Source organism: Tamandua tetradactyla, chromosome 4, assembly GCF_023851605.1.
Source record: "Tamandua tetradactyla isolate mTamTet1 chromosome 4, mTamTet1.pri, whole genome shotgun sequence".
Taxonomy (NCBI): domain Eukaryota; kingdom Metazoa; phylum Chordata; class Mammalia; order Pilosa; family Myrmecophagidae; genus Tamandua; species Tamandua tetradactyla.
The window spans coordinates 60,139,132-60,153,249 of NC_135330.1; the positions used below are offsets into that span (position 1 = coordinate 60,139,132).

Consider the following 14,118-nt stretch of genomic DNA (forward strand, 5'->3'; position numbering starts at 1 on the left):
TTTGGAGATAGAGGTACCCACAATGCACAACATTGTGAATGCACTAAATAACACTGAATTGTTCGTGTTAAAATGCTAATTTTATGTTATATAAATTTCATCTCAATTAAAAAAAGTTAATAGCTTATTTTATTATTTTGGAAAAACATACTACATTTTATTAACATTCAACACAGTACAAGTATTTATAAACAATTACTGTCCTATCACATTAAATACATCCATTACTAATGATACTGAAATATAAGATTATATTTTTCCTAGAAGTTTCCCATTCAATAAATAAACTACTTCCATCAGTCAAATGTTTAAATCTGCAAATGGCTGTACTATGTAATAAGTAAGAACAATTTTCAAATTGCTTCTCATTTACTATTATTTTATTTGATTTTCACAGCAACTTGATATAGTAGTTAGATGTGATATTATAGCCATTTAGATAAAAGATTAAAGGTTCAAAGAAATTATATGACTTGACCAAGGTCATTTAACTAGGAAGAGACAGTTGAAACCGAGATTCTTTTGCTTCAGCCCTGTGATCTCTCACTGGATCACATTTGAGGAGTTATCTCAGGGCTGGACAAGAACCGTAAACCATCTACTTCAACCATTTTATTTTACAGATCAACCCAGTGAGGTTAGATGGGTACCTGTTTCACACAGAACTGAGAGACAGCTGGACCTAGAATCCATGTCTCTGGACTCTCTCCATTAAACCGATCACTCTTAAAAATAAAGACCAAGCCATCTGGCAGTTTCTTGCCTCATGCAGGTTATTATTATTATTATTATTATTATTAATAAAACAACATACAAACATACAAACATTCCATACATATACAATATACAATCAATGGCTCATAATATTATCTAATAGTTGTGTATTCATCACCATGATCATTTTTTTTAACATTTGTATCACTCCAGAAAAAGAAATTAAAAAAGAAAAAACTCATACATACCATGAGTTTCCACTTGTTGACCACTAGTATTCCCATCTACTCAATTTATTTTAACCTTTGTTCCCCCTATTATTTGTATATTTTTTATATATATATTTTACTCATCTGTCCATACTGTAGATAAAAGGAACATCAGACACAAGGTTTTCACAATCACAGTCACTTGTCAGTTTTTAAAGAGTTATGATAAAATGATTGCTGATGAGAAAAAAGAATTACCATATGGACCTCCATACTAATTTTTAAATGTGTAGAAAAATGGTGAAAACTGACTAATTTCCTTCAAGTGGAAGAAAAGGACATGCAATACATGAGTAGTCGGAAGCAGTCCTAGTTCATGAGTATTTCATACTCAGCAGTTGCTGGGCAACATTCTTCTAACCCAGTTAAATGTCAACTGCTTCTGATGCTCTTGGGCAGACACTGCGGAGGACAGTATAGGATATGGATCTGTAATGTTATATTACACAAGATCACTTTAAAATTAGCCTGGATTAGCTGGAATGACCTGTTAGGTTTCTGTTTTTCCTACCAGCCATATTATTGAGCAGTGGCTGATAGCATCACAAACAAACTATTTTGGTTTTCAAATAAGATTATAGAATATAAAAATCTATACTTAAAAGCTGAGGCAGCACAGAACTTAAAAACTGTTAGGCCTTCTGAGTCAGAAAATTAAGAATTAAATCCTACCTCTACAAGCCATGTGACTTTGGGCAAATCATTCAATATCTAAAACTGCTCTTTCCTTGGTAAAATGAGATGGTAACATCCACACCTAGAGTGAGTGCGATAGGCATAACAATCATCTAGCACAGTACCTAGCTAGTCCTACCTTTCCTATTCAGATTGAGCAGCAACATCTAAGGTGATGGGAATAATTAAAGAAAATATTGATGGCTAATAAATTTTTTTTTTGCTAATAAATTTTGTAATGTGTTATGACAATGAAATATGTCAGGTATATATATATATATATGTATATACACACATATACATATGTACTTATTTTATATATGTATTTATATAAGTATAGATGAATGATACAATGAACACCTGTACCCACCACTCAGCTTATCAAGATAATTTATTTAAATCTCTTTGTAAAACCAGGACTCGGGATCTTGAAAAACAGAAAAGTGTTCCTTTGTTCAACTCTCTAAGAGGACCTGAATATATTGTAAATATATTCAGCAGCCTTATTCTACATTACATTTTTTGCCAAGCAATGATGAAAAAGACTTTCTTAATGCTTTGTGAGCAGTACCTTTTTTCTTGTCAAGTCAACCTTTCTCTAATTCCTTTTGTTAGATGCTTACACTCCAGAGCCAGTACCTTTCCCAAGGTACAACCTCTATACCTGTACATTCAATCATTATATCTCATTTAACACTACCCTAAAAGCTGTATTGGTAGGATGGATATGATTTCCTACACCTCCTGTTAAGACATGGAAAATAAGGATGGAATCTCACTCTTCTTTTTTCCCTCCCTCCATCCCCCTTGGGTACATTCCTTTTAAAATATGAAACATCAGAAGTAGAAAAACAGAAAAGCAAATTTAAAAAAAATTAGGAAAACCAATAGCTAATATTTGAGTGTTTTACTACAATGCTAGACATTGTTTTAAGTACTTTATATATAATTTCTCTTATAGTCTTCACAATAACCCTATGTTTTCACGTGATCCCAATTTTAGAGATGAGGAAATTATGGCACAATCAAGTTAAGTGGCAGACTGTATCCAGAGCTTCCCCATTTGACTCCCACACTATTGAAATTCACTATTATATCAAACTTCTATTGTATTCAGCAAAAAGAGACAATTACAAGGTTGTATGTGTCAATCTGGTTTGTGAGGAGATAATTTACTACTTACTTCACTAGTGAACATGGCACAGAAGTAATCACTACAGGCAGCCAGCACAATCCGATGAGCAGGGAAGTCTTTCTGCTCTACTCTCAATGTCACATCACAGAGGGTATTGCTCTTCCTGAGGGAGTTCATTGAATTGAGGATGGATTTAGCATGAGTATTTGTCATTATGTCTTTGGGGGCCATAATGCCTCCCATCAAGCAATACGGAGAAAGGGGAAAAGGAATCCTTGTGTCCTGAAACTAAAAGAGAAAAACACCAATGAGTATATTTGAAGGACTGGATGGAACTGAACATATACTATTAGCATTAAAAATTCAGGAAATTAGAGGATTCCCCAGGCATAAACATCTATGAGTAGAGAGTACTCTTCCTCCTGGCATTACCACCACAATCTAGCTGTTAACTACCCAAGTAAAAGTGATCCCCTCTTCTCCTGATTTCTTTTTTTTTTTTTTTTTTAATAATTTTTTATTAATTAAAAAGAAATTACAAGAAAGAAACACAAACATCCGTAATATATGCTCATTCCATTCTACATATATAATCAGTAATTCACAATATCATCACATAGTTGCATATTCATCATCATGATAATCTCTGAGAACATTTGCATCAATTCAGAAAAAGAAATAAAAAGGCAACAGAAAAATAAAATAAAAACAGAAAAAGAAAAAGAATTTTTACATACCATATTCCTTATCCCTCCCTTTCATTGATCGCTAGTATTTCAAACTGAATTTATTTTAACATTTTTTTCCTCTATTATTTATTTTTCCTGAATCTACTATGTGCTTTTATTTTTTTATCCAACTTTAAAAATTTTTTTTAATTAATCAAAAAAAAGAAAAGAAAGTAACACAACATTTAGAAATCATTCCATTCTACACATGCACTCAGTAATTCTTAGTATCATCACATAGATGTATGATCATCATTTCTTAGTACATTTGCATCGATTTAGGAAAAGAACTAGCAAAACAGCAGAAAAAGATATAGAATGTTAATATAGAGAAGAGAATTAAAATAATAATACTAATAAAATATATATATATATAAAAAGGAAAAAGAAAAAAAACAAAAACAGAAGATACAAACAAACAAACAAACAAACAAAAAACCATATTTCAGGTGCAGCTTCATTCAGTGTTCCAACATAGTTACATTACACTTAGGTATTATTGTGCTGTCCATTTTTGAGTTTTTGTATCTAGTCCTGTTGCACAGTCTGTATCCCTTCAGCTCCAATTACCCGTTATCTTACCCTGTTTCTAACTCCTGCTGGTCTCTGTTACCAATGATATATTCCAAGCTGATTCTCGAATGTCGGTTCACATCAGTGGGACCATACAGTATTTGTCCTTTAGTTTTTGGCTAGACTCACTCAGCATAATGTTCTCTAGGTCCATCCATGTTATTACATGCTTCATAAGTTTAGTCTGTCTTAAAGCTGCATAATATTCCATCGTAGGTATACGCCACAGTTTGTTTAGCCACTCGTCTGTTGATGGACACTTTGGCTGTTTCCATCTCTTTGCAATTGTAGATAATGCTGCTATAAACACTGGTGTGCAAATGTCCGTCTGTGTCTTTGCCCTTAAGTCCTTTGAGTAGATACCTAGTAGTGGTATTGCTGGGTCGTAATCCATTCTGCCATTCTATGTCTTTTGATTGGGAAATTCAGTCCATTACCTTTTAGTGTTATTACTGTTTGGATAATATTTTCCTCTACCATTTTGGCTTCTGTATTATATATATCATATCTGATTTTCCTTCTTTCTACACTTTACTCCATACCTCTCTCTTCTGTCTTTTCGTATCTGACTCTAGTGCTCCCTTTAGTATTTCTTGCAGAGCTGGTCTCTTGGTCACAAATTCTCTCAGTGACTTTTTGTCTATAAATGTTTTAATTTCTCCTTCATTTTTGAAGGACAATTTTGCTGGATATAGGAGCCTTGGTTGGCAGTTTTTCTCTTTTAGTAATTTAAATATATCATCCCACTGTCTTCTAGCTTCCATGGTTTCTGCTGAGAAATCTACACATAGTCTTATTGGGTTTCCCTTGTATGTGACGGATTGTTTTTCTCTTGCTGCTTTCAAGATCCTCTCTTTCTCTTTGACCTCTGACATTCTAACTAGTAAGTGTCTTGGAGAACGCCTATTTGGGTCTATTCTCTTTGGGGTGCGCTGCACTTCTTGGATCTGTAAATTTAGGTCTTTCATAAGAGTTGGGAAATTTTCAGTGATAATTTCTTCCATTAGTTTTTCTCCTCCTTTTCCCTTCTCTTCTCCTTCTGGGACACCCACAACACGTATATTTGTGCGCTTCATATTGTCATTCAGTTCCCTGATCCCCTGCTCAAGTTTTCCCATTCTTTTCCCTATAGTTTCTGTTTCTTTTTGGAATTCAGATGTTCCATCCTCCAGTTCACTAATTGTAGCTTCTGTCTCTTTAGAGCTACCATTGTAGGTATCCATTGTTTTTTCCATTTTTTCTTCTTTGTCCTTCACTCCCATAAGTTCTGTGATTTGTTTTTTCAGATTTTCTATTTCTTCTTTTTGTTCAGCCCATGTCTTCTTCATGTCCTCCCTCAATTTATTGATTTGGTTTTTGAAGAAGTTTTCCATTTCTGTTCGTATATTCAGCATTAGTTGTCTCAGCTCCTGTATCTCATTTGAACTATTGGTTTGTTCCTTTGACTGGGCCATATCTTTAATTTTCCGAGCGTCATCCATTATTTTCTGCTGGTGTCTGGGCATTTGATCAGATTTCCCTGGGTGTGGGACCCGGCTGGTTGAAAGGTTTTTCTGTGAAATCTCTGGGCTGTTTTTCTTTTCCTGCCCGGTAGGTGGCACTCGTGGCGCTCGTCTGTCTGCGGGGCCCACCAGTAAAAGATGCTGTGGCTCCTTTAACTGGCCAGTCCGAATCTTGCAGTCAGCCCGGGAAACCGCGCGTGGAGGGGGTGGATCGCCGGCAGCCGTGGCTTGGGGGACTCCGGTCCAAATTGCCCAGCTGGCCCGAGACGCCAAGCGTGGCGGGAGGGCCCCACTATCCAACGTTCCCAGTCAGACCGGGGAGCCACGTGCGTGGAGGGGACCCCAGTCGCCAGCCGCCCCGGCCGGGAAAACGCGCGCCCCTTGGATATCTCACCGCAGCGGATTCTCCCTGCCCCTTCAGCCGTTCCAGAATGGGGTACGCTGTCTTTTTGGTCTCTGTTGTGGCTCCGGGAGCTGTTTCGTATTGTTTCTGTTTCTTTAGTTGCTTTTCTGGAGGAGGAGCTAAGACCCGCGCGTCTTACTAAGCCGCCATCTTCTCCGGAAGTCCTGATTTCTTTTTTATTAATTAAAAAAATACATTACAAGAAAGAGACACAAACATTCTTAAGACATGTTCATTCCGTTCTACATATATAATCAGTAATTCACAATATCATCACATAGTTGCATATTCATCATCATGATCATTTCTTAGAACATTTGCATCAATTTAGAAAAAGAAATAAAAAGACAATCGAAAAATAAAACAAAAACAGTGAAAAAAAATTATACATATCATACCCCTCCCTTCCACTGATCACTAGCATTTCAAACTGAATTTATTTTAACATTTGTTCCCCCTATTATTTATTTTTATTCCATATGTTCTACTTGTCTGTTGACAAGGTAGATAAAAGGAGCATCAGACACAAGGTTTTCACAATCACACAGTCACACTGTGAAAGCTATATCATTATACGATCATCATCAAGAAACATGGCCACTGGAATACAGCTCCACATTTCTGGCAGTTCCCTCCAGCCTCTCCATTACATCCTGACTAACAAGGTGACATCTACTTAATGCGTAAGAATAACTTCCAGGATAACCTCTCGACTCTGTTTGGGATCTCTCAGTCATCGACACTTTGTCTCATTTCACTCTTCCCCCTTTCGGTCAAGAAGGTTTTCTCAATCCCCTGATGCTGAGTCTCAGCTCATTCCAGGATTTCTGTCCGAAGTTGCCAAGAAGGTCCACACCCCTGGGAGTCTTGTCCCATGTAGACAGGGGGAGGGTGGTGAGTTTGCTTGCTGTGTTGGCTGGAGAGAGAGGCCACATCTGAGCAACAAAAGAGGCTCTTTTGGGGGTGACTCTTAGGCCTAATTTTAAGTAGGCTTGACCCATTCTTTGCGGGGTTAAGTTTCATATGAACAAATTCCAAGACTGGGGGTTCAGCCTATAGCTTTAGTTGTCCACACTGCTTGTGAGAATATCAAGAATTCAACTTGGGGAGGTTGAATTTTCCCGTTCTCACCATTCCCCAAAGGGGACTTTGCAAATACTTTTCTACTCACTGATCAAATCACTCTGGGATTCATCAGGGCATCACTCTGGATAAACCAACAAAATCTCATATCCTACCCAAGGTTCCATGTACTTAAGTTGTCCAACCAACTATCTACATAAGTTATATTAGGAGATGTACTAGTGAAAATATAAATTTTGTACCAAATAAACATTTTTGCTTTAGTCTCACACATAAGGTAAAATTTTAAAATATTAATTACCATCTATTTCAGCACCCTACAGTAATGACATTCCTTTGTTCTTCCTCATGCAAAAATATTTTAAAAATTTATACATTTAGTCACTATCATTATATACTCTAGGTATTCCTAGCTTATACCATCTCAATCTTTATCGTGTTTCTTTGTGATTTCATTTATGCCCCCAGTCCTCCTCCCTCTGCCATTCACACATTCAGCCTCATTCAGTGTTTTAACATAATTGTATTACAGTTAGGTAGTACTATGCTGTCCATTGCTGAGTTTTCATATTCAGTCCTGTTGCACAATCTGTATTCCTTCAGCTCCAATTATCCAGTATCTTACCCTATTTCTCCCTCCTGATGGTCTCTGTTACCAATGAAATAGTCCAAGTTTATTCACTAATTTTAGTTTATATCAGTGAGACCATACAGTATTTGTCCTTTTGTTTCTGGCTAATCTCACTCAGCATAATGTTTAAGGGCCATCCATGTTGCTACATACTTCATAACTTTATTCTGTCTTACAGCTGCATAATATTCCATCGTATGTATATGCCACAGTTTGTTGTTATCCATCTGTTGATGGACATTTTGGCTGTTTCCATCTCTTGGTAATTGTAAATAATGCTGCTATAAACACTGGTGTGCAAATGTCCATTTGTGTCCTTGCCCTCATGTCCTTGAGTAGAGACAGCATATAGATGGGTCCTGTTTTTTAATTCATTCTGCCAGTCTATGTCTTTTGATTGGGGAGTTTAATCCATTAATATTTAGTGTTATTACTGCATGGGTAGTACTTTCTTCTACCATTTTGTCTTTTGGATTTTATATGTCATATCTAATTTTCCTTCTTTACCTTTACTGATAGTCTTCCTTTCTACATTCTTCTCCACACCTCTCTCTTCTGTCTTTTCGTATCTGTCTCTAGTGCTCCCTTTAGTATTACTTGCAGAGTTGGTCTCTTGGTCACAAATTCTCTCAGTGATTTTTCGTCTGAAAATATTTTAATTTCTCCCTCATTTTTGAAGGACAATTTTGCTGGATATAGAATTCTTGGTTGGCAGTTTTTCTCTTTCAATAATTTAAATATATCATCCCACTGTCTTCTTGACTCCATGGTTTCTGCTGAGAAATCTATGCAGTCTTATTGGGCTTCCCTTGTAGGTGATTGTTCTAGTTTGCTAGCTGCTGGAATGCAATGTACCAGAAACGGAGTGGCTTTTAACAAGGGGAATTTAATGAGTTGCTAGTTTACAGTTCTAAGGCCGAGAAAATGTCCCAATTACAACAGTCTATAGAAATGTCCAATCAAAGGCATCCAGGGAAAGATACCTTGGTTCAAGAAGGCTGATGATGTTCAGGGTTTCTCTCTCATCTGGAAAGGCACATGGTGAACACAGTCAGGGCTTCTCTCTTGGCTGGAAGGGCACATGGCAAATACGGCATCATCTGCTAGCTTTCTCTCCTGGCTTCCAGTTTCATGAAGCTCCCCGGGAGGCGTTTTCCTTCTTCACCTCCAAAGCCGCTGGCTGGTGGACTTCAGCTTCTTGTGGCTATGTCATTCTGCTCTGCTCTCTCTGAATCTCTCATTCTCCAAAATATTTCATCTTTTATAGGACTTCAGAACCTAATCAAGACCCACTCAAATGGGTGGAGACATGTCATCCCCTAATCCAGTTTAACAACCACTCTTGACTAAATCACATCATCCAGGGAGATAATCTCATTACTGTTTCAAACATACAGTATTGAATAGAGATTATTCTACCTTTATGAAATGGGATTTATATTAAAACATGGCTTTTCTTAGGGGGCATGCTTCCTTTCAAACCAGCACAGTGATGGATTACTTTTCTCTTGCTGCTTCCAAGATTCTCTCTTTCTCTTTGACCTCTGACACTCTGATTAGTAAATGTCTTGGAGTACATCTATTTGGATCTATTCTCTTTCGGGTATGCTGCACTTCTTGGATCTGTAATTTTAAGTCTTTCACAAGAGTTGGGAAATTTCAGTGATAATTTCCTCCATTAGTTTTTCTCCTCCTCCTCCTCCTTTTCCCTTCTCTTCTCCTCCTGGGACACCCACAACATGTATATTCATACATTTCATATCGTCCTTCAATTCCCGGAGTTCCTGCTCATATTTTCCCATTTTTCCCCTATATTTTCTTTTTCTTGCCGGATTTCAGATGTTCCATCCTCTAGCTCACGAATCCTATGTTCTGCCTCTCGAAATCTACCATTGTAGGTTTCCATTGTTTTTTTCATCTCTTCTACTGTGCCTTTCATTCCCATAAGTTCTGATTTGTTTTTTCACACTTTCGATTTCTTCTTTTTGTTCACTCCTTGCCTTCTTTATATCTCCCTCAATTCACTGATTTGGTTTTTGATGAGGTTTTCCATATCTGTTCATATATTCTGAATTGTTTCAGCTCCTGTATCTCATTTGGTTCCTTTGACTGGGCCATATCTTCAATTTTCCTAGTGTGATTTGTTATTTTTTTTTTGCTGGTGTCTAGGCATTTAATTACCTTAGTTATTTTATTCTGGAGATTGCTTTCACTTCTTTTACCTAGGATTTTCTTGGTGGATTTGTTGTCTATCTATTCTTTGACATCCAGTTCAGCTTTATCTGGACCTCTAGCTCAGGTTTTGTTTAACAGCGGAGAATTTTTCAGTTCTTGTTTTCTTGTTTCTTGCCCTGCTTGTACGGTGTCTTCCTCCCACACACACTTAGGAGGGTCTACTTAGTTATTATGGACCCCAGCTGGATTTTCCCAGACCAAACTGGCCTCCTAGCAGGAGGAAAGAGTCACCTGTGTCGGTTTTCCTTGAGGGTGAGACCCAGCAGGTTGAAAGACTTTTCTGTGAAGTCTCTGGGCTCTGTTTTTCTTATCCTGCCCAGTATGTGCTGCTTGTCTGCCTGCTGGTCCCACCAACATAAGATGATGCAGTACCTTTAACTTTGGCAGACTCTCCCTGCTGGGGGCATGGTGGAGACAGAGTAGAGGTTGTAGGCTGGTTTTAATGGCTTCAAATTACCAAGCCCTGGTGCCTGAATTCCTTGAGGGAGGGATTCCACCTGAGTTGGGCTTCACCCCTCTCCTGGGGAAGGCACAGGCTCCAGACAAGCCCTCAAACGAGCTTGTTTCTGCCTATGCCTGGAGCAGTTGCAGACTGAGAAGCCCTGCCACTGTATCCAAAGGCAGTCAGCCTTTGTAGAAACATAGCCACAAAAACCTGTTTCTGGGCAGGCCACAGTGGCTCAGCAGGTAACAGTGCTTGCCTGCCATGCCCGAGGACCCGGGTTCGATTCCCGGTGCCTGCCCATGAAGAAAAATAAATAAATAAATCCCCTTTCTTTTTCCATCAGCCCTGCCCCCTTGGTGCTGGGGCAAAAATGAGTGACCTCCACCTTGATCAGGTTCACCTGAGCTGGGAGCCTACTTTCAGTAGACAGAATTTGTTAATTAATGTCACAATTGGCGTTTGGCTGGGCTCAGCCCCTGCTGCTGGTTAAGTCTCTTTCCTTTCTCCTGTGGGAAGCAGCCTGTGGGGGAGGGGCGCCAGCTGCCACGGCTTGGGAAACTCACGATTCTGGGGAAGCTCGCAGCAGGTCCAGCTGGTCCAGACTGGGGTACGCTGTGTGTCTGGTCACTCACGTGGTCCCAGGAGCTGTTCTGTATTGTTTCTGGTTATTTAGTAGTTGTTCTGGAGGGCGAACTAAAATGCACACATTGCTAAGCCACCATCTTGGCCCTCCTCTGATTTCTTAATACTGAGTGTCCCTACCACCTGACAGTTATTGTCATCAATAGAAACTGTATATTTCCCACATATTTTCATAAGGTTGTTGTCTGAAATGATGAAATGATAAATTCTTTAAAAGTAATATTACAAACTTATACCCATCAGTAGATGATAAGTACTTAGTGAATGGGGATCCCATGTTATATATCTTTCTAGCCCAGCAGGCACAGAGTAACTGTTAGTTACTTGAATGTAAGAATAAACAAAGTGCGAGTTTAACCGAGAGCAAGAAAGGTCAAAGTCAGTGAATATCTTTTTCTAAAGAGGAATGTAAATAATGATTTATGACCTCCAAATATATCTGGGTCTCAAAATAAAATTCAAATGATGACCCAGAGCCTATATCATAAGGGAAACCATGCAAGCTGCCTATGGACTTTTACTTGATGAAGCAACAGAAGTCCTTCAAGAAAAGGATTTTCCTACTCTATGTTATTAGTAAACGTCCATCAACATTAACAAATCAATATTTATAGTAATTCTTCTTTACTCAGAGACCCTTATTTAGATTAAAAACCTATCTGAACACCACTAACTGCACTGCCGTAGCTTGTCACCTTCAGAGTTCATTTTATATGTTAATGAAATGAACTCAATAAATTACACATAAAAAATCAATTTAAGGAGTGCTTTCTTGTCAACAAGGTGTAATCATACTTAAGTTAGCCCCTCATTGCTATCACAAATTTTCATCTACTTCTGTCTACAGGTAGCATGTTATTTTGTAAGCACTGTAGATACTTGTAGAACAACTCTCTGCAATACTCATTTTACAGAAAAGGAAGTGATTTGTGGAAGCATATGATGTTTTTCAAAAAGATTTTCCTAAAATCAACTTAGGTTCAACTGTAGGGCTTAAGAAGGATTTGAACAAATGCCCATTTACTGTGAAGATTTTCTGGGTGGTTATCACAGGCTCAGCCTACAACTAGACTTAGAGTGTCAGTGTCAAAACTGACAGAAACGCTATTGCAGCAAGGTCTTCTTACTTGTCCTTCAAGTTGTCATCCAGCAAAGTCTCAGCCACAACCCTCACGCACAACTTTCTGAGTGACCGTTTCCAGAGCTTCCCTTAAGATGTGAATAGAGGGGTTCAACCATGGGAGATTGGGGACCCGGGGCAAATTTTGTTAGGAATAAAATCGAGGTAGGAGAAAAGGGAAGGGAAAAGAGCTCCCTTCTTCTGACACTAGCATTTTGGCTGGCACCACGAGGTGGAGGGACTAGAGGGGGCCGTGGGGCGCAGTAGAGAGGACGGATACAGCTGCTAAATGCCCCCAGCCTTCCTGCTCCCCAAGGCGTCCCTTCCATTCCTCCCCGGAGGGAGACGACGAAAGGGGGAAGGGCCATACTGGGAGCTAAAAGGTAAGAAGGAACGTGCTGACTGCCTCCAATTCCGTGCAACTCACCTCCACTCCCGAGCCCACCCAGCCGCGCCGGGCCCGTCCCCCGCCCGTGGGGGTGGGGTGGGGCGCGGGGCTAGCAGGCGGCTCAGGAGGGGCCGAACCGCCGCCGCCACCGCCGCCGCCCCAACCCGGAGGCTCTGGAGCGGTCACCGTGCTGGTCGCCGCTCTCTTCACCGCCGCCGCGCTACGTGATGACGTAACGCAGCTGGAAGATGGCCCCCTCCCTCCTCGGGGTCTGCGTCACGTGACCAGCCATTTCACGTGACCAGTTTCTACCCAGATGCCCAGCTTCGGTGCGTTTAGGGAGAGAGGAAACGAGAAAGGTGGCGCTGAATCGGGTCCGGCCCGCAGGGCGACGTACTGCTCTCCAGCTAGGTGATTGGCTGAGGCTGAGCCCCATCTCCCCACGGCTCACGAGGCAGAATAGATTTAGAGGATTCCAAGGATTTGTAAATTAAGGTTCTGATTCCAGGGAGTACGTATTACCTGCCAGCTATTTAGGAACCCTCTCCCATCGAGAAAACCCACAGAAGATTCCAATTTCTTTAGGTCCATTCTCCACAACGACCTTTTCGGGCAGACCTCCACTGTGGTGAGACACCTCTGAGCTCTGCGATTCACAAACCTTCACATTCTCTGCATCATAATGGGGCTACTCATCTCTCCTGAAGTGATTCTGCTTTGCTTCCTCTACCCCAAGACAATTAATTGGAAGGCATTTGTGGCCCCTAAAAGTAGGACACTATCAAGTTCCTACCTCATTTAAATACTAGATACAATGAGGTGCTCAATAAATATTTGTTATTTCTCAGATCCACGTCTCTGGCCTTATTGCTGAAACAATAAGCATACACTAGGCTTCAGCACATATTCCAGACCTCATTACTTCCTCACCTAGGAAGTGGATGGAGTTGTATCAGATGTGTTCCCAAACTTTCCTTCCAGTTATATACTGGTGGTTGCAAACTCAGAGATGACTCCAGAAACCAGGCAGATGACTCCTAAGAGTGAAGCAGGCTAGGTAGGGACAATGAACTACACAAGTCCTCTCTAGAGGACATAGCTGCTACTCAGCTTCAGTCGACTGTTCCCACTGTGCAAACAAAACATGTTTGTAGACAGTTGTGGCCTGCAAGTAACCAGTTTGTGACTTTTGCTAACAAAAGTTTTCTACTAAATATCAAATAGATATAAAACACTTGTATCTTTGAAATATTCAGTGCAATGAATACCCAGGTACCCATCATCTAGTTGGAAAAAGAATGTAAAGTTTACCATTGAAACATGGTGTGTCCCTCTCCTCCCACCCTGTGCCTTACCCTTCAGACATAACCATTATTCTGAATTAACATTCCCCTTTTTAAGATTTTACCATTTGCTTGTATCCTTAAACTATCTTTAGTTTTGCACATTTCTGAACTTTATATAAATGCAACCATATGTATTCATCTGTAAGTTGCTTTCCTCCACAAATTTACTTCTGAATTCAACCATTGCTTTCTCTGTAATTCATTTTCACTATTAGTGTTTCATTATGTG

At 39.6% G+C, this 14,118-nt stretch overlaps 1 protein-coding gene across 3 annotated transcripts in view; it reads right to left on the reverse strand.

Moving 5' to 3' along the window:
* The window catches only part of KLHL12 (kelch like family member 12), a 59,143-nt gene extending 45,938 nt beyond the window's left edge, over nt 1-13,205 (reverse strand). The window contains exons 1-2 of one of the 3 annotated variants that reach the window (XM_077157431.1): nt 13,066-13,205; nt 2,842-3,081 (exon numbers count right to left, since the gene is read on the reverse strand). In XM_077157431.1, the coding sequence (XP_077013546.1) occupies nt 2,842-3,081; nt 13,066-13,134 (309 nt within the window). In that variant the 5' untranslated portion in view covers nt 13,135-13,205. Of the gene's footprint in view, nt 1-2,841; nt 3,082-10,956; nt 11,139-12,582; nt 12,727-13,065 lie in introns of those variants that run through there. The other 2 variants (XM_077157433.1, XM_077157432.1) reach the window with 2 other exon arrangements.
* Between the last annotated feature and the right edge of the window lie 913 nt (nt 13,206-14,118).